General features: G+C 38.5%; 1 protein-coding gene across 4 annotated transcripts in view; it reads left to right on the top strand.

Annotated features, from left to right (window-relative positions):
* Positions 1–21,971, top strand: part of gstcd (glutathione S-transferase, C-terminal domain containing) — a 42,733-nt gene that overhangs the window by 17,816 nt on the left and 2,946 nt on the right. For 3 of the 4 annotated variants that reach the window (XM_020101347.2, XM_069530637.1, XM_069530638.1), the window contains 5 exons: positions 10,055–10,170; positions 10,492–10,536; positions 10,841–10,969; positions 17,005–17,138; positions 19,398–19,428. In XM_020101347.2, the coding sequence (XP_019956906.2) occupies positions 10,055–10,170; positions 10,492–10,536; positions 10,841–10,969; positions 17,005–17,138; positions 19,398–19,428 (455 nt within the window). Of the gene's footprint in view, positions 1–10,054; positions 10,171–10,491; positions 10,537–10,840; positions 10,970–15,815; positions 15,935–17,004; positions 17,139–19,397; positions 19,429–21,971 lie in introns of those variants that run through there. The other variant, XR_011243872.1, reaches the window with a different exon arrangement.

Below are 21,971 nucleotides of genomic sequence, written 5' to 3'. Positions count from 1 at the left end.
AATCAGTAGAGTGAGTATTTTGGTCAAAGTTAAGGTCATGGGAAGAAATTTGTTTAGGTTCTTTGAACAATTATACTTTTGTTATATCACACTCTTAAGTCCATAGATATAACATAGTGTGTTTTCCCCACGGACATGGTTTACCGATGTGTCAGCTCGTGGGCAGCCTCGGGTCATTTGTTTCTCGCCTGAGCTGTGAACGTGTTGGGTCAGTGCAGTTCAGTCATTTGAATCCTCTCTGAATAACCACAATATTTTTTTCTGCCGGTGGCAAATACAGATTCTTTGACAGGATAGATCGATTCCAAACTCTCCAAGTTTTAAAGCAGAGGAGTGTAGATGTTCTTTTGCTTCATCCACTTCACACAGCGTAGTGAACAGCACTCAGGAGACAGACTGCAAGTCAACACTTAGCTTGCACAGCGAACTGTAGCCTAAAGCAGTGAAATTGCTCTGTCTGCCAGGGATGTGCCAATATGAAATAATAAGATCATTGCCCAGATAAAATGAGATGTAAGCATTGCACATATAAGATATTGGAATTGATCTGAGAAATAAGGTATTTCACAGTAAATTAGTTAAACTTGAATGATATATATAAAAACAAAATTGATAAATGTTGAAATCAAATGGAAATATCAGATATGTATTCCTTAACTTGCCATCATTTTGCCTTTGGCTTTAGCCAGCCTTTTAAAATACTTTCAAGAAATACTTTTCAGTTTGTAAATAAATGTAGAGTTGGAATTCTTTTTCAATGGTAATTTGACAAATGTTAGTAAACTATGCTGATATGGTTCTTGGGCAAATACTGAGTTAGAATCTCTTTGTATGAACTGTTCATTTCAGACCCAAGTTAACATTCATACATCATACCTTTGTTGTTGTAAAATCGATCTGCCATATATACTCAATTGTTAAAACTGATCAGAGTGAATAAACCAGGAGCCTTAGAGGTGCTGTATGTAAGATTGTGCAATTGCTAAAAAGCCAATATTTGCATCAACAACTACTATTCAGTGCAGAGGAAACATTGCAAGGGCCTCGTCAAACTTAATTCCTTTACCTCTTCACCCTCTACACCCCCACTCACTTTTGCAAAGTGAAATCAAGAGACAGGACGAGCTGGGACTCGCTGGTTAGCACACTAACTTCAGTAGAAGGAAGAAGTGTTAGAAATAGAAGCAAAAGTGAAAATTGGCATTGTTTTCCACTAGTGGAGATAGTGCTTGGAAAGTAATGGAAAGAAATACGATTCTTAATTCAATGTAATTCTCATAGATTGATAAGTAAACAGCTATCTCCTGTTATAAATTTGAAAAAACATAATTACTTGCAAAACCTTATGAGTTTACTTAATTTCCTCCTAGGATATCACATAGACTAGGCGACCTGTAAATTAAAGTGTTATTGGTGTTATTGGCATCATTTTCTTTCTTAATAAAAATCTCCCTGGGTATAATGTTCAGATACATGAGCAAATTAGAGTTTAAAAGGCTGTATGCAGCCATTATGGAACATTTCTTTCCAATGACAGATTAAGTTATTGAAAAACAGTTATCAGCATTATGAGTGCGAGTTTAGATTTTCAGGGTGACAGTTTATGTCCAGTTAAAGCATTAAAGGTACAGCGTGTAGAGTTTTTTATTTTGAGTGTTGAAATTGCATGTTACAGCTGAACACCCCTCACCTCACCCTCTCCTTCCAAACATGAAAAAGAAACGGTGGTAGCCTTTAATTGTCATAAAAAGATGTTTAGTTTGTCCAGTCTGGACTAATGTAAAAAACATGGCAGACTCTGTAGAGAGGGTCCCCTCGATGTAAATATAAAGTATTTAAATATAAAGGGCTTTTTCTGGGGTAAAGAAAACTACAATTCATACAATTTACATGAAACGAACTCGTGAAAACATCATGAGGATTATTCTACATTAAATTTCTGCCAATAGTTCCCTTTCACCTAAATCTTACACACTGGACCTTTAAGCATGTGTTGATGTGATGCTCTGTCCATGTGTCAAAGAAAAGTCAGTAATTGGATGTGTTTAGAATGGCAGTATTGATGCCCCACTTTCTTCTATGCTCATTTAGAAACAAATCGGCGCAGACAAATTAGGTATGTGCTGTGACCTGTGAGAGGGACCATGGGAGTTCCATAATTATGCAGACCTCTCGCCTACAGCTACGTCTGGTCATGTTTTGACAGACATTCCAAAGCTGCTGAGAGATGCACAGTGAGGAGTTTTTTCCTGCTCGTGTTTGTCTTCATTACCTTTGATTTTTCTTGTTATCACAGTCACTTGCGCAAATACAGCTAAAACATTCAGTAACCGCTGCTGTGAGAAGGAGCATGTGTTTTTTTCTTTCAGCCCAGCAACAACTGAAGCTTTCAGTATTGTAAATGTCTTTTTTCCCACTTCAAGCCAAATCAGGAAGATTATATTTAGTTGCTGCTCAGTGTTTGGTTGTCAAGCCCCAAACTTTTCAAAATACCTCACAGCACAGTTGCAGTCGTGTTGTCTGGTCTTGTAGCTTTTGCGATTGTTCCTAGAATATTTACACGGCCAGAAAAGCATTCTGAATTTAGATTTCTCTCCTCCTCTGCTCCCATCAACGCTTTGCATTAGATGTACCAAAATCAATCTTGTCATCCTTCAATCCATAGATAAAGATTATATGGCTACATGCAAGCTTTTCTGCACCAGTGGATCAAATTGTAAATTTACGAGAAGACCTTATAAGCTGTTGTGGCTCCTTTTATGCAACAATTCCCTTTTCCTTCTCATCTCCCTCTGACCGACTTGTAAGAGACTTTGTGTTCCCAGGGAGGTTTGCTTGGCTTATTCCGTGTTGTTCAGAAGTTATTCAAAGAATGCAGTGAGAAAATGTTCTACTTGAGGGGGTGAGGTCTTGCATGTGTGTTCACAGGCTACAACAAATGTGTAATTAGCTGTGTGTGATTAGAATTATAATTTGTGACAAATGTTTTACATGAACAAAACATCTAGAATATTATACTCTTTGACTTCACTTACTATAACCATAACTACAGTATATAGTGATCATAATTAAGTGTTTTGTTTTTTTTAGTGTTCGAAGCAGGTATAGGTTTTGTTGGTGATACTGTTTTATTATCTGGGAAAGTATTGGGTATATTAAAAGAAACGTCAATGTTCAGGTTTATGCTGCTCTTCTCAGCCAATGCTACAATAGGCACATGTTTTATCTTTCCTTGCACATTGGTAATGCATTTTATTTTTGTTACTGAGCTCCAGGCACTTGGTTGATCAGGTGGTCACTCTTTACAGTGGTCAGTGTCTTCCTGCAGAATCACTTGTGCCATTCACAGTAATGTTTCCTCTTTCAGTCACATAAAGAAATAAAGCATGCCCTCTCACATCGACAGTTTAACAGGAGCCATTGTTGCGTTGCAGAATGCAGGAATCAACTGGTTAGTTTCGAGCTTCCAGGGTGCTTTCGTTTTTAGAGCTCCCACAGTATCCTCTCAGTTTTCTTTATGACACACTGCATTGTTCTGAGCAGCTGCCAAAGCAAGAGTACACTGTTATTGTTCCTCAGAAGGAAAAAGACAGACTAACCTGATCATGACTACTTGAGCAGCATCTAGGTATTCAGATGTGATAGGAATCAGAGGAGCCACTGGAACTCAGGCTGGGAAGATAATGATCAACCACACCTTCCTGTTTCTATTTCACCTCACACAGCACTTATTCATATTCTGTGCCGCTGTGCTTATACATGAACAATTATATCTTGTGTAGAATCGGACTGTGATACATGATCTGCATGCTCATGGTTCTTTTTTTACACATATAAAATGTGTGGGACTAAATGCAAAGGTTTACCACTTTTATCTACTTCAGATGCGAATACAGCCTTCATGTCTCCCTTCCCACTAGTTATCTTTCTGAGTTTCTCCCTGATTTATTAACTTGTGGTTTTGCACATTAGTTTTCATTTAAAAAAAATTAGCTCATAAAATACCATTAAATTTGCAAAGTATTAGCATGTTCCAAGTCTGTTTTATTAACGACGCGTCTTTTCAAACGTTTCATTTGTTACTTACTTTAGATAGCTGCTGACAGTCAGTATAATGAGATAAATTGTATTATTATTCCTACAAGAATAGCTGCCTGAATCAGTTTTCTATTTACTTTAAGCAAAACTCAGAGCAGTATTTCATCTCAGCCCAAATTAAGATGATGAATATAAAAGGGCAAGCTATGATGCATTGGCAGGTTTTGGTAAAGACTATCTGAAGACAATAACCACTGATTTAAACAAAGTAGACACACACAGCACATTTAATATGTCTTGAACTTATTTTGGCATTAAAATAAAAATATCACTTTCATATATGAAAAAAGCTAAAATTACATTATTCAATTCTTCATTCTTTTTTAGTCACACACCACTCGCATTCCTGGAAGCAGTTTAGAACCATGTACAGAGTTTGCCTGTTACGTAAGTGTTTCTAAGACCGTCCTCTGAGGCTCTGCATCATCTAACGTGACCTCCTGTGACCCCATATTTTGTGGTCGTTGACAGATGACTCTGTCTGGGACATTTCTGTTGTAAACACGTCTGGAGATGCTTTCCATCCATAAGGAATTTAGTTTCTTCTGAAGAGTAACGTGAGCCCTCAGACAACTTCTGTGGGTTACTCCACACTTTTGAGGCTGAGAACATGCTTTAGGTGAACATATGGGAACTTTTAACCCTTAAGGCTATAAATAGGTGTAATTCAATTGACCCTCTTTCAAATGTAATTAGAAAGACAGACATAAAAATATGTTTTGATAAAACAAATATAGAATCCAAAAACGTATTTTAAAATATTCAGCTCACGAATTTTAAATTTACATCGTAATCTTAATCTTGATCTCCAACCGGCTCTGCACATGTTTGGTCTTCAAACCAGCATTTCCTCTGAGCGCTGGTGGCTGTTGAATCCTGCAGAGCCTAAACAGAGGCCCCCTGTGCCACAGCAGTGTTTTTACATTCTAATCTGTGTGATGGACCTGTTTGATAAGGCCGTGGGCACTTCTGCAGCATCAGGGGAAAAGGAAGAGAACAGGGCTCCTTGCCAGCAGCAGCCGTGGTAGGCACCTCTTAACATTAGAGGACACACAGCGTAATAGATCCTTGTTCTTCCCCAATGTCGCAGCCACAGTGTGTAGTCAGTGAGCAATGGGAGACATAAAACTCCTGGAAAAAAGCACAGATTGTTTAGCCATACCCAGACTCTCACTGGTTCTGTCATCTCTGGTTTTGTGCCAGCGGTTATCCAGTGTAAAGGTGTCTGTGCACCTGTTCATAAACACCAACATCAGTATATTATGTTCTGTTCACCTCACATCAGACTGTGGAAGGAGGTTAAACACAAAAGTCTTTTAGAAGAAAACACTCAATCAGCTCAAATCAGCTTGAAACTCACGGCACGTGTCGGCAGAATAATACTGAGAGGTCAAGGAAACCGTTGAAGGAACAAGGGAAAAATCACATTTTCCACTGCAAACGAACACTTGAATTGCGAGTGGTCATTGTGCACGATCGAAATAGATATCTTCCTCGGCTACCCTCCAACAAATATAAAAGGATATTGTGTTACTTTTTATGAAACTTGGACTTTATGTGTGAGTATTTGTCAGTACAAAAAAGTCAAAAGTTTTAAACAAGAAACACTTTCCTCAGATATCTCTACTTGTTCTTTTTCCTTTGTTCCAGGTTTTGTTCAGAAATAAGTTTTTAAACAAGACACACAAAAGCAGACACTGCAATCAAGCGAATTACACACAATTGTAGAAAATTGGTGAAATTTGTCTTGAAGTTTGGATCGGAAATTTATCATAATTTCACCATGTTTTCTTTCTATGGAGTTTTTGTTTGTTCGTACCTGTAGAAAATAAAGTGTCATTGTGCAATTACAGTTGGCTCAACATTGTTCTTTCCATTGCCTCTGTTCCCATTGCTTAATACAAACAAAGGTTTATATTCCATGATGCAATCGTTCAGTTTGAAAGGTTTAAATTTCCTGGAACATGGACTTATGTAGGTTTTGATGTTAATTTGCACCCCTTCAAAGATGATTCATGCATTTTTATTTGCCTGCATACAAACTAAATGCTACAATATAAGACAAAGCCTGACTACTTGCTAAAACAATTGAGCTCATCGTCAGTATTGTGAGTACAGTGTGAGATATATTTAATATCCACCTGTCAACAACTCCCCTTGCTCGTGGATCGTTTGAGCCTGGCTAGGCGACAGTTGCGGTCAGTTTAGTTGCGATGGCTGTGGATGTTTATAAAGCGGCTGGAAGGCAGCAGATGTAGTTGCGATGAATGAGAAAAATAGTGAAAAGAAATGACCGTGCAGATTCGCCTCCCACTCCATGAATTACATGGTTTGTGATTGTTTTTCTCTTGAGAGTTGTGGTTGGGATAAAGGCTTCAATGTCAGAATTGTGGTGATATGCTCTAATTTCCCACGCTTCACTCTGATGCAGTTGCTGTACTCATTGCAATCGAGGCAGTGTTTGCTATCATATCATAGCATTTTCATAAGCCTGCAACTTTGGTATCACATAGTCGTTGAATGGTTTCTTCAAGCCCGGTGACGATAACTATCTTTCCTATTGTATTAAATTGATCTCATACTCACAGGGTAGCAGTGTTGATGGGGCTAACTGCAGACAGTCACAAAGAAGGCTCATGTACGCATCGTACAACGCAGGCCAGTGATGTTCCATCTTTCCATCAGACAGAGTAGCTGTCCTAAGCTACTTTACTAAAATCAGACACTTTTTCCATTTCCTAATACAAGTCCAATGTAATCCAGGACACCATGTCAGAGAGTTTGCCCTCCACTATTTCTTTCTTGTGTCTTGAAAACTAGACTAGGAGTTTCTATCCTGTCTCAGACAAGTGATTTATATTAGATGTCTGGACACTCTGGTCATAATCCAGAATCTTTCAGTATCAGCATTCTGCCAGATAACTTAATCGCAACTCTGTGCCTCCTCAAAGAAAAAATTACAATGTGTCACCATGACTCAGGATACATTTGCTTGTGAGTTGTATCTGCAATAGAGAAGCAATATAGCAGCATTACCTTGTGGACTCATTACAGCTGCATGTTTGGCAAAGGGCAGGATGAAGGGATACACCTGCTCTGGAATGAAACATATCACATCCGTACATCAAAGTAAGAGGTGACTTAAGACTCTTTTCAAGTGCTTGAAAAAAACCATAACCTAGAGTTCCTAAAATCCAATATTTGACTCTTAGGGTGTAATTACTGAGATTACTGCAACTTACACTGATACAGATCATTGATTTTTAGCAAGTGTCAGCCAGTGGAGATCAACATATTAATTAAGGATTAAATATTTAAGAACCACAGAGTTTATCCACACTTCCAGCTGTGTTAAGGAAAAAAGAGAGGACTAAATAAAACCTTAAATGAAGGGAAATTCTCTTTGAGGATTCACGTTATTTATTTTGATAATGATGAAAGTTAAAACTATAACCCTAATTTGAAGATATTGATCCTCCACCTTCCCCACCTATATCAAAACAAAAGCTGCATAAAAAGAAAATAACTAAAATGATGATGTTAAAGTCATATGATATTGTAAGGCAGTTCATTTTTCTTTATAGGACTTGAAATAAAAAATAAAAAGACATTATGAAACAAGTTCTTTGTCGTTATCCACTCTTTTCTTTTCAAATCTTGTTGCTTTTTGACCTCTATTTGACACATAATCTATAATGTTTATGTGAATTTTGACGCAATTACAGTGACCCAGGGTGTGAACTTAAAAGACCTCTCTCAGACTTGCTCTTTTCCTTGAACCCACATTCAAGAAATGACACGGAAAACAAAGGGAGAAGGCAGCGAGTGGTGGCCTCTTCTCTTGCCACCCACTCAGTTCTACATAGTTTATGGCTTTGACCTTAAGCAGTGTGTGAACTTTCATCAAAACACACACGCATACACAGACTGTTAAATCAATTTGTACAAGCAACGCACACTGCACTTCAGTTTTGTTTTGATGCAACTTGTGTGCCTGACCTCAGTTCTTTGTTTCTCTGCAACATTTTGTTCGATACATTTGTCCAACTATATGTGAACACCTCTGTGTGGCCTCACAAACACGCTTCCCTCTGCAGCGATAAACAGGATGTGTGCATCCTCACACACACACACACATATATATACTATATATATATATATATATATATATATATATATATACTATAGTGTATAGTTTGAAAAACAATGTCTTTAAAACTATGTTCGAGGCAAAACCTTCTCTTGCAGTGGCTGGAATCTGTATTTTTATCAGGATCACATGACTGCTTAAATCTGAACACTGCATATACAACTGCAGGTCCCCTCACCACTACAGAGCGTTTAAGCATCTTTCAGCTAGTTAGTTTGATTTTCAAGCTCAACCTCACCGTTCTGTTTCACTCTCACCACTGTCATAGCATCATTTCCAACTAATCAATTCAGCAAGAATGATATAGAAACACTTCATGCCCAGTATGAAATTACAGACAGTGAACATAGTGTAGCTTCTAGCCAGATATCTTCCACAGGAGTTGGTGGAGACCAAAACAGAGCTAAAAGTAGTCGGTATTGCAGTTTTATCAATCAGGTTGCAAATTCTGTACGTTTATTTTTAATTAGGTATTTGATGCTGTAAAAACAGGGAGAAAAACGTCATGAGTGACAGCTCAGACTGACACAATTGGTTGAGTGCAGACTTTGGGTCCAAATGCACAAGAAGGGGAGTTTTCTATTTAAGCTGCAATTGTGGATTGTGTGAGACACGCACATTGTCCATCTCTGTTTCTGTGCCCTCTATCTATTTAAAGCAGTGTCCACAGCCTCAAAATGGGCAAATATTCAATTGTTGTTAAAATGATCTTTATTCAACAAGTCCTGTGTGGATAAGATACTGTTTATTGTTTTGGTTATATAATTCCATAATAAGCCTTTCTATTTCTGCCTTGTTGAATTTTATCATCCACAGCCTTGGAATTAGCAATTAACAATCCTAATGTGCTCAGATGCATCAAAAGGAATTTACACTGAGGCTTCTGCCGAGCTGTGGATACGTAGAATTGCTGCACCCGTGTGATTTTCTCATCTAAATGAAGACCAGGGTCATGTCACTACCCTTCTGCTATTTCTCCATATTTAAATCAATTTCGCTTCAATTGGCATCAGTCCAGAAACAGTCAGTATGAAAGCCTGAAGGAAATTTCCTGTTTGTGTTGCCGGATTGAAAAGTCTCCCCTGCCATCTCTCCCATTTGTCATACACAATGCAGTGTGAGCCAGAAAGTATAGGAATAATATGTTTTTCTATGATTCCAGTTCTGTGAATGTGAGGGTGTGACTCAGAGTAAATGAAAAACTCATCACTTTAGATTTATGGACCTGAGATGGTTTCCGCACAGCGTGTCAACAGCTCACCCCTGACGTGGCATGCTGGAAGATGGGAGACGGACGATGCAGGAGACAGAAACTGCTTTGAGTTAATGGGCTACATACGGCTCACACACCAGCAGAAGGTTGTTCTGCAAACGAGGAGGGCACAAGATTTTGGCTTGGAGGCTTGCTTTTGTTGATATTGAAAGATTGTTTGAACTCTCTAGTCGTCACTTGGCTGGAAACATGCTGATGAGAGAGTGGAGGCCTTTTCATCTGTGTGCTATTCCCATTACCTGAAATATTTGGCTGTAAATCACAGTTTGAGCAGTTGCCGGGGGTGGAGGGAAGGAATTCATTAGAGTAATGAAAAGTATTATGACATCATTTTGTTGCTTAAGTTGGGTGTAATGTAATGAGTAGATATTGACTGAAACCAACCAAGTTACAAAATAATAAAATAACATTTACGTTTGACAGCTTAGAGATTTGTTTTTCTCTTAACTGAGTTTTCAAGCAATTGCCTGTAAAAACCTGTTGCATTTTTATTTCATGCTCAGACTCAATGAGGAACGTTTGCTCTTTTGCAGGTAAAATGTCAAACATCCGTGCCGTCAGGAAGAGGCAGCAGCTGAATAACTTGGTTGCCATGGTTACGGAGCTAGCCAGGCCAGGACACACGATTGTGGATTTCTGCAGTGGAACGGTACATGTGCTCATCCATCACTCCAGCTTTGCATCTATATTTATCAGTGTATCTGACCTTTGGTGCATTAGACTGCTGCCCCATTAGCAGGAACTAGTTATCATAGTTCTCCCTCACACTTTAAAACATTTTTAGTTTTTGGCTCATGCACACAGACAGACTGGTAGTTACACTTGTGAAAATGCACACCCGAAGCAGAGGAGCTGTTAAGCATGGTTAATACATAAGAATCAAAATGGTTGATACTATTGAATGTGTCTGTTTGATGTGTCCTGCTTTCCTGTTGTTAATTCTTTCACTTTTCTTTGTGCTGTCTCTCAGGGCCATGTAGGGATTGTTCTGGCTCACACTCTTCCAGATTGCCAGGTAACGTCTGTGATTGTGTAAATTATTGTTAAGTGCACCGTTTAATTGTTAAGACTAAAAGATGAAGAGTTGAACCAATAGATCAACTAATAATGAAGTGAGTATTTCAATCATTAAATAGGCCTTTTGTCATCTCACAGTAATGAAAGACTTGGAGCTGTTATTTCCACCATCCAATGGTTGTTGTCTTGTTGGTTTGAGCTTTGTTATATGTTGCCATACATGTTGACTTTATTATTGCTCATTTCTTTAGAAAAAGCAGAAACCACATGCAACTGTTTGACTTTTTTTCTGTGTATTCAAGGTCATCCTCATAGAGAACAAAGAAGAGTCCTTGGTCAGGGCCGAGTGTCGCAGTGCAGAGCTCGGTCTGAAAAACATCGGCTTCATTCAGGCTAATTTGGATTACTTCACTGGACCTTTTCAAATTGGGGTGAGTAAGTGAGGAGAGGTGCCTTGTGATGATGATTTATAGATTGTGCAGATAATATGGTAACTATTTCAAGTGACTTGACTATTATTGAATTCACTTGTTTGAATAACTGATGCTCAAGTAGTAGGGTAATTAAAATCAAACAGATGTTTGAGTTGTAGAGTCATAACATTATTTGGACTATACAATATTTTGTTAGTTTAATTGCTATAATACAGAAATCATAACTTAGCAATATTCAGTAGTAAAACTCTAATCATAATCCAATTTTCAAACACCACACACTTTAATTAAATAAAATTACCTCTTCCACTGTAAAACCTCTCCTGTTCACAGAACAATTGAAAATAAGGGGAAATCAATTTAGTAAAGCTTGATAGTGTCATCTGTACCTTAAGATGCAGAACATTTTGTTTCGATTTCACCTAATCAGATCACACATCATTTCAAAACACATTTTAAGTTAAAGACCTCACACTATTTATGAGAGAAACTTAACAGTCCGTGCAATGAGAAAGCAGTTGGTGACAGCAGTGTAGAGGATGAAATGTTTAAACAGGAAGAAAACCTCTAGAAGAACCAGGGTGGGTGTTCATCGGCCTTGATGTCTGACTTATTGTTAAGACAATCATAATAATGATTCTTATAAATATAATATGTTATTAATTAACAGTTACAATTTAAACTACTAAAAATGATAACGTCGACACTACCATTAACAAGGTAGTGGATTGGCAGTGATAGATCTGGATCCTGAAGCTCTGGATTCAACGATACGTGCAGAATGAGGGCGAGGAGAAAGGGGACACAGAGTGAAAGCACAAACTGTGGGAGAGTGAAAACAAAAAGTTAATGACATGCAGCACTGTGACATGGAGAGAGAAAGAGAGGCTCAGTGCGTCAGGGGAATATGGGTCTATGAGCTCATTAAAATCTGATGGAGAGGCCAAGGTAATTCCCTCCAAAGTAACTAAACCATCAGATTGTGTTTGATTTTCAGCCTTTATATCTTTAATACATTCCTGAAGTCTGACCACCTGATTAGTTCCATGCAGCTTCAGAGATAAATACAGCTGTGTGTCATCTGCGTAGAAATGGAATGTGAAGTGTGATTTATATGATGCTTTTGGATAACATTGCCTAAAGGAAGCATTAATAAAATGAAAGATATCAGTCCCAGCACATAATCAGACTAGTGTTGGCGCACTACCTTCTTATTGAGGTAGATTACAAAGAAGTGTTTTAAAAGCAATTTCATGACTTTCATTTATTTCTCTGCATTAGAATTCCTTAACAGCCCTATTACCCGAGTTATTATCCATTTCCTTTGTGCAAATATACAGTACATTGACCTTTTCTTCGCAGCGAGGCACATCACAATATCACTAATATATAAATAAGCCACTAATCCAATGCTTCCTGTTTCTGATGTTAGATAGAAACTGTGAAGTAAACACCTTTGATTAACACCGCATAAACAATGTGAGACATCTTACTCTATCTATTATCACAACTTTGTTGCTAGGTGTCTGAACATAGTTTTTTCAGCCTCAGAATATTTATATATTACAGAGAAGCACAGCCACAGTTCACATGGAGAGACTAGTCATTCTTTCAAACTGTTCAAGAAAATGAAAATGCCAACATGCAATTAGTTTTTTCAGAGCAGCTAAGATGGCTTTTTATTTCCTGTAGTGGAGCTTTTAAACAGAGGCCTTTTAGCACTCTGCAGTTCAGTCAAGAAGTGTACAGCCACTGTTCCCTCGCTAATTAATGGAATGTCAAAATGTAATTTTATCCAGACAATACCCAAAGGGAGTGTCAGGGTTAAAACATGTCTAGAATGAGCAACATTTGTTGACTGTAAAAATCTGCAGTCCAAAGATGTTTTTGGTTTTGCTCTCCCAAGATCTTATTAAAGGCTTAGCATTCATATTTGGAAAGGAAAGTTTAATCTTTGGAAAGGGTTTGTAATAAAAATAAAAATGGTCACCAGCCAATATCAAGTTCAAGTTTTATGCAGCCTTGTCACCATTTTACTGCGTAATTCATCACCTACATCTCTGCCAAGATGCCAGTTGTGCCTGTTTGTGTATGTTAAGCACAAAGCTGCGGCTCTGCGTATGTGTTTAATTCTGCACAGCTACCTGCGACAACAGAATAAATATTTCAGTAGCTTTCAAACCCTTTGCTTAATGGGCCTAAAACAAACTCAAATTCAGCTTTGAGTAGCACTTTCCAACAGCAAGTCGAAAACACTCGCTGGTCTTATTTAAAAACGCCCACCCTCATCTACACAGCTCTTGACTTCTCAAACAGATAATGACTATCAATTTAGAACAAATAGGTCCTTAACTGTGGTTGTTTATGGGCTGTTTGAATCTCGCTCCATCGCACAAAGACAAGTCATTAGGATTCAGAGTGAAATCCTCTAACCCTCAGTAGACACTTTCCTGTTCTCATACATGCGTCATTTTGCTTTCCCCATCAAACCTCTGCTATCATCACTCTTGATCGCTTTCATTATTTATGTCTCTCAGGTCACTTCTACCCAAACATGCTGGGGAGATCCGTCTTCCTCATGTGTGTCGTAGCCCAGTTCTAGAGAAGCCAGATGTTCCAGTAGCCTTATTTTAACTCTCTCAGGAACAAACAGGAATATTTTTGTACCTGCTGTAATTAGAAATCGCTATTGTTCCAGCATCTTCACCCCGCTGAGACCTGTTCCACTTGGCAAGAAACAAACAGCACAGATTATTCTTCTACACAATATGTGGGTGCTAATGCGCACACAAAGATTTTATTTTACATGAATGTTAATATTTATGTTTGAAGCAGGTGCTTATGTTTGCTCCGCGTGAGATTCATAAATCATAAATCTACATGATAGATATTTGTACCTGAAGAAGCCACCAGTTTTAATCCTGTTATGTATTATACACGCTCCCATTTTTAGTCACTTTCATTTAATCAGGTTTAGTTGGTCAGGTATTAGACTGGTATCAGGACCCGTCTGTACCTTTAACAGTTTTAATTTGTCCAAACGCTGAGTAAACAGGCCAAAGAGGCAGGAAATGTTGCAGAGCTTGAAGTAGATTTTGATTTAATTGGATCCTGGTCTGTTATTGGTTCTGCTCGAGGGTTGTTTGTGATTGATTCTTTTAGTTGGCTTCTTAATGTTGTGGGAAGGAAATTGTGCTTTCTGGTGTTGCTGTAAGCCATATGTAGAAATGGGTTTTGATCAATTCCAATAAGGCTTTATAAGGTGTACTTCCAAAACTGATTTAAGGAGTTTTCTTTCTTTCTTATTTCTTTTTGAGACTTTAACACTGAAACTGGTAATATCCAGTAAAATTCAGCTTTTAGTTAAATACATATATTTTATGGGGATACAAACACAAATGAATGGACAGATGGATACATAACAGGACAGTTTATTTGTTGAGAATCTGCTGATATTAGGTTTTTGAACCGGCTGCCTTCTTTTAATGGTCTGGTCTGGTTATATCAAATTTCTTTTTAAACAAAATCTGTGCAACAAACAAAACTACATTTTCCCAACACAGCAAAGATATGGCACCAAATCTTTAAAACGATTGCATCCCTCTCTACTGCAACAGTATGGTGCTGGTGTGATAGTGATTAAGTAGAGCATTAGTAAGCTGTTTTGCAGGAACTGTTTCTGTCTCAGGTGCACATATAGGACAGCAGAGGGATTTAATTACTTAAATAAGAGTGAATGATGAGCCTCGTTATTTCTCTGATGTGATTAGAGAGTGATACAGATTGAAGCAGCTTTTCTGCTCCTCAAAGGACAAATTAATAATAATTAATGGATGGATAATCGTCTTTAAGTTAATCTGCAGTCAAATGTTTGTGCAGAAGTCTGTGTGTGTAACATGTATTAAATATAGGCCTGGCACACGTTGTCTTCTTCTAATGTGAATTTTCATTCAGTAATATGCAAAAAAATATTGGGTTGAGGCAATGTATGTTCTATAATGCTTTAATCAGAGAAAATAAAACATCTCTAGAGGGGCAATGCCTACCCTGAGTGCTCGCTGTATATACTGTGCTCCACTGCTAACCTTTTTATATTGTAATAATACCATTTCATGATAATGTCATTTATACCATATCCAGGTGATTTAATGCTTAATCTAAATAAACTGTAGGTTGCATCTCTAATCTTATTGGTTGCAAAAGGTAATGCAGCACTTTGTACTATATGCTATATGGCATCATGATTGATCTTACCCTTTGTAAGTTACCAAGGAAACTGTGTTTTTGAAATGTGCATGATGTCATTCTTGAGTTCATTATGACTTCACTGACTATATATCATACAATGGGGAATCATTTCCTGATCAATAAAAACTTTAGATTGTTTCTTGACCTCGACCTATTATATCCTGATGTAGCTTAGAAAATAAATTCTTACCATGGTTTTCTTGACCCAGGCCTTAACCTTTGAATGACCAAACGTTAATCATCAGTAATTTTTTCCACGCACGTACACAGACGAGGGTGAAAATCATAAAGCAGAATAGGCCGACGTGCAGGGTAAACATTGTTAATGAGGATTCTGTCCACATCAAGAATTGGAAAGACATAATTAGTTATTACAGCATATAGGAATGTGTTTTATTTTTGTTGTTAGCGTTTGTCTAGGTTGAGCGGCTTTGTGTTGGTGTTAAATCAAGGCTAAAGGTTAAAAATGTAATTAGGATTTACCATGGCATGACTAATATACAACATTAAGTAGCTGGGTAAGAGTGATAGTGTAACTTTGTTAATTATTTTTGCTTCAGATGTGGGGGAAGTAACATTATGCAATCTTTGATAGGGACTCCTCCTCCTAATCAGCAGTCTCAAACACGTTGAAAGAAAATCCAGCTATTCCCTGATGCCATGAATAAATGCGGGAGAGAAAATTAGGTGTCAAATAGATGCAAGGCCATGCAGGTAATTGATGCTAATTTCTCAATATTCTCCCTCTGGTTGTTATTTCATGTGCAGACTCTCCGTGTTTAACTTGATTTTTATATAAATGCACATCTCTCTGAAGAAGAATAAATCATTCTTTGCTTATGAACAGTCACAGAGCAGACGCATCATATTTCCACGTGGAGTTCTTCACACCGATGAAAAAGATTTATTTCCAAGTGTGGGTTGTGAAATTGCACGTATAAAAGACAGCAGGTTTTCACTTTATACCTTTGGTGTCTCGTGTACTTGAGAACTCGAGGAAGAGCTCATTTAAATCAGCAAAATGTGCAAACATTTCACTGACTTTATGAGTGGGTTTGGCCATGTTCAGAGTGTCTGTATCTCCCCTAATCTCTGGAGCCACAGCCGATCTTGGCTTAGTCTTGTCCTAACCGGCTCTGAACTTCTGCTCCGTGGCACTGCTGTCAAGGCAACATGCTTTCAGACTCACAGACGCCACCATGACAACTTTTTGGAAGAGGAGAATAGAGCTGCTTCTCAAGTTGGATCGGGTTAAATCCAGTGAGACTGGGTATCTATTGTTACATCAGACCGGTGATGATGCATTTTGTATGCGATAACATACACTTGAGAGGTATTCATGTATTATACCACTGTACTTTGTAAGAGTTGTAATGTATTTTTGCAGATGTACTTTGGGGAGAGAGATGGCTGGAAAACAGAAAGGCGATAATATTTCATTCTGCCATCCAATATATAAGCACGTCATTACTAATGCAGAGGTAGCTGTTCATCTGCGTGGTTTACCCACTCAATGGGAATTCATGCCTCCGCGCCTGAAGCACTAATAAATGTTGTTTACTCTAACTCCCCGAGTCCACACCTTTGAGAGTATAGATGTATTTAATAGCAGCAGCCATTATGAAGCAATCAATTAGATTGAGTGCTTGTTCTGTGCTGCTCTGAGTTTTGGCCTTTCTGTTGAATGACGATGTTTTTCAAGGGAGCGCAGATTTTATTAGTGAAAGTTGTTGTTTTTTTGTCTCTTTCCCTCTCTCTCCCTCTCTCTCCCTCCCTCCCTTCAGGTGGCCCTCCATGCATGTGGCGTTGCAACGGACATGGTGATGGAGCATTGTATCCAGGCAGGAGCCGCCTTTGTCATCAGTCCCTGTTGCTATGGCTTCATTCAGAACGCAGTCAAGTTCACCTTCCCCAAGAGGTTTGTAGCTACACGCCGCACCTCGGTCCAGTGTCACCTCTCCAGGTTTCTGCCTTTAAAAAAAGAATGTTTCTGACCTTGTTGTTTTCTTGTTAGATCACCTGCTTGTGTCAGTGCCCCCCCCCCCCCTCCTCTACTGTCTCTGAGGGATTTTTCCACTTTATCTTTACCACTCTATCATTTTCCCACTCATTCACACTTTTACTCACACATACACTCAATCTGTACCTCTTGTAGAGTACATTTTTTTCCACCTCCTGTTACTTATCATCGCCACTGACAGTGTGAGACAACGGCAGTGCATTGCCTCGTTCTATCAGCGACACAGACTATGGTTCTCTCATGGATATTAGAGAGTGACAGGGAAATCCATTTCACGAGAAAAGCTGCTCTTATCAGAATTAGATTATCACTCGGTATTAGTGAGAATTAACCACTTAATTTTCAGTCCTGCCGATAACCTGAGCTAAAATGTGTTTCTGTTTGAATAGAGGTAGGTGGAAGAAACAACAGCAGCAAGGGGAATGTGGAAAGAGAGGGTGTACTTAAATGCTGTTGATCCTGTCGCTATAGCAGCATTCAGTACTGTAATAGCTTAAGAACCATAGCAAGGCAGTATGTCGCTAAAACAACATTGGGAAAGCGGGGACGTCAAGACAAAGCTGTTGTGTAGGATTGCTGTTGTAGCAACTGAGAGACTGTGATCACAAGCAAGTGAAGGGAAGATATGTGTAATTGTTGGGCTGATTATAGCGACGGTTGGGGCTTTAGGACTGACAGGTCTGTTTTATTTTGGGTTTTTGGATGAGAACATCACTCAGTGTGTGGTGGTTAAGGATTCTACAAATGTTCTTTCCAATTCAGCCGATGCTTCTTTATGGTTATTTTTATCTCAGCATCACAATCACAGTCCTCCCTGTTGGTGTTTAACGGATACAAATCTAATTTAAAGCTTTTGCACAGCTGCATATGCTCTAAAATGGAATTACTGTATGAAAAGTTAGAGCATCACATAGACATGAGGATACTGAGAAAACCCAACACCTGTATTATCTGCCAGTGACATTTGAATAGCAAGTAGCACTTGTAACATGTATAATGTGTTATATCGATTAAAGTGGGCAAAAAGCAATTTACATGGTGGATGGAGAAAAGCAGTGGCATATTCTTTAGAAATGCTGTATTTTCAGGGACTCCTTCTTATCAATCAAATTTTATTTGTATAGCCCATATTCACAAATCACCATTTGCCTCATTGGCCCTAACAAGCTGTGACGTCACCGGTCCTAGAGTGAGGAACAGAAAAACAACTTTTTAACAGAGAAAAAAATAAGCATAGCGTGTAATAGAGCACATCAATCACAACTGATCCTAAAACTGTGCCTTGAGGAGGACCCTCAATATATAGTGTGAATATTCAGGAGTTTTCACCAACTTAGTTTCTTCTCTCCTCACTTTTGCTAACTTGACACTTCACCTCTCCTGACTCCTCATAAAATATTTAAGTACGACAAAAAAAAGCTGTAGTGGACAAGAAGCCGTGTTTCTGCAGGGCAGTATGTGCGAGGGGCCTGCGCACCTGACCGTGTCAATCTTCATCTCGCTACTTTTAGTGTTTTCCCCTCAGGTCATGTTCCAGGTACTGGGGTGGATTTTCTGCAGGTGTAGACATTCCAGAGAGTTCACAGGTTTTTATGAGCTGTGAACTGCCCTCTTCATTAAGGCTCCAACTGTTCCAGTTAAACATAAGACGTCTCCATGTGATCTGACCGACCTCTGACCCTCCTCATGTTGATTTTTAATCAGCTCTGACAATGATCTGACTGTGTTTAACCATCACAAACAAACTGACTTTGTTCTCATGTTAATGCAGGAGCCTTGTTTTTATAAAAGCTCATGTTTCCCAGAGAGACTGTGTTTTACTTTAGAGGCACACAGGCTGTTTTTATGTGGAGCCTTTGGTTTTACTGTATGCTATATGTATGCATGGGCTATATATGCATATGTAAACACACACCACACACACCAAACACAACACACACACAGTAGGGTGGGGTTTAAATGTGCGAGACCAGATCACTGGTTTTAATCTTGTTGTCCATCTGTATATTGTCCTAGTCTGTTTTTAAAGAGATTGTCTTTTAGAAATGAAATTGTAAACATATGACATAGAAGTATATCGTGCATATACATTTTCCTCACATTTTTGCACATTTAACATGAAACAAAATCTTCTGCTCTTTTTTTCTGTTTTTACAGCAAAAGGTTCAAAGAAACCCTGACTTATAAGGTAGGCATTTAAATGGGATTAAATCCCTCTGTTGCATGTATTATTCATTTGCACTGAGGCAAAATATCAAGTGCAGAATATTCAATTACAGCAAGTTTTTACAAGGATTGTGTTTAAGATTCTGTTCACTGTGCACACACGCCGAAAGACGCCTTTGTGGGACATGACTTTGTTTAAAACCTGGTATTCATTAGTCTTACGTACTTTGCTACAACACAGTGAGACAAGTTTTTACTTCTCGCTAAGTGCATCTTAATTGATATGCCTGTGCATTAACAGAGGTCTAATTTAATCAGAGGCATATCGTTTAAACGTGAATTTTTTCACACTTCCAGTCCTGAGAGCAGTGACCCAGTGAGAGGTGGAATGTTTTGTCCTAGCATGATTGTCAACACGCAGCAAACGCAGCAGCCGCACAAGATTCAGACAAATGTTCAGACAACTGAGAAACACACACCTGGTTGCACCAGCTTATTGTTCATCCATCTCTGGGTGAAGTCTAACTACTAGCATATTACTTTTGAAGTAAATAAGTGACATGTAAATTGGATGCTTGAAAAACATCTGTTGTGCAACGACAGTATGTCAACAGGTTTCTCTAGCACCAAAATCACAACATGAAATCTAAAAATCTCTATAAACAGACTTTACATGTGAATATGATGAATCTGTAGGTAAGGGATGAGATTTGGGGATGGAAGCCTTCTGGTTTCTGTCAGTAGTTTTGGTTGTCTCCATGTGAACAGTTTGTGTGGAGACCAAAATGCATTGGCTTATGGATTTAAAATGTATCTGCATTCAGATGCTGATAGCTGGTAATGGTTATCAGCTAAAATGTCGTCTGGACCTTGAACACAAACAAAATGTATGACTGCTTGTGTTTTGTGTGGAGAAACGTAACTTGTGTGGACTTTAAACGGTGTGCGGCGATCAAGGCGGAGTTTTGAGCCGGATATCTGCTGTCTTCCCCAGAAGCCCCAAAATACTGTCTCTCTCCCCCTGAGGCTAATGCAACGTTAGACAGTGGGCTCTGAGACTGTGATATAATATAATTGCAGCCTTTAGTAAAAGCAAGTATCACTGTTTTGTTTATACTAACACACTTAATTGTGCTTCGGAAATAGAAAATACAATGGCATTACATGTTCTAATTGGAGGTTGTCCTGTGCTGTTTATTTTTGTTTAATAGGATCTAAAATCTTCTGATTTACACCACTGTAATTTATTCTACATTTATATCATAATTCAGATTATTCTTAACTCAAGAAGAGCTGGTGCTTTGTTGTTTGGATTTACCATAAATCTATTCTAAAATTTTTTTGCTTGGATGAATGAGTTTTCTATTGCTCTATTTGCTTTTATTTATTTATTAAAATGTTATATCATTTTATGGCATGGTAATAAAAAATTAATGAGATCTCTTGGCCCATCACTGTCTCGGGAACAAAGATTCCCCAGGCAGTTACAAGAGGCAGGCTCACACCTTTCAGTTTTCAATCCTGTATCGCTCAGCACAGACAAAGCTCTGTGCTGGGGGAGTGCCCATCCCATGATGATGTATGAGACCTGTCAGTGCGCCTGGGGAGAATTTCTGCAAAAAAGGTTGCTGCAGGTCTCCGCCATAGCAACCTCAGGAGTTGACATGTCACAACATCAGACCACCTCTAACTTTTCTTTTCTTTGGTGGGCGCTTGAAGAAACACATTCTTAAAGATGAGGCTTGAGAGCCACGGAAGATTTCATATTATTTACAAGACACTAGTCAATTGTTGTGTACTGTGATTCTGAGCCGCGTATATTTTTTTTTCCTACAGTTTGTCCAAAAGCCCAGGGAGGCAAAGAAATCACAATTGCAATAGTTTCTTTTTGGAAATAAGAGCTAAACAAAATCTATATCCTGTTTAAACCAGCAAACATATTATCTGCCATTTCAAACCTGTACTCTAAATCTACTTTGCTTGCTCTTATGGTTTTGCTTTCATCAACCATGTTTTATATTTTCCATTTGTTAGCCTCGATACACAGAATCCCACTGTTTGCTTGTGTCTCTGTTTCCAAACCCCAGCTGGCACTTGTAGATATAAAAGCAGCATTACTTTGTTTTATTGCAAGACCATAGCTGTCCTGCCCCAACTACAGTAGTTAAACAGAATGACAGCACTTTGACAAATGGTGTATCGCCGGTATAAAGGGCTAATGGTGTGAGACATCGGTGCTCAGCTCTAACTTTAAGCACCTGCTCTGTGGCCTTGCATTCCACGTCGACCCTGCAGAGTGAGGGATAGAATCAATTAAAGTGTGAGCGGGTTAGTGATGACTAACCGCTCTCCTGAGTCACTTGTTCCATGAACCATAGCGAGGTAAAAAACAGGAGTGGAAAAATTGATAGAAATAAATAAACAGGGTAAATGGCTAGAGTCTGACCTTTCTGCAGCGTTTACAGGGAAGGTTTTATGAAAAGAATCTTAGAATGACAAAAGGTTTACAGAGGGAATAAGTCTGATCTTCTCTAAACTGATCAACCGAACTGTTATACAAGGAAA

The sequence above is a fragment of the Paralichthys olivaceus genome, chromosome 8, assembly GCF_024713975.1.
Source record: "Paralichthys olivaceus isolate ysfri-2021 chromosome 8, ASM2471397v2, whole genome shotgun sequence".
Classification (NCBI taxonomy): Eukaryota; Metazoa; Chordata; class Actinopteri; order Pleuronectiformes; family Paralichthyidae; genus Paralichthys; species Paralichthys olivaceus.
Note: the sequence above shows the minus strand (reverse complement) of the source record. Positions and strands in the feature narration are given on the sequence as shown.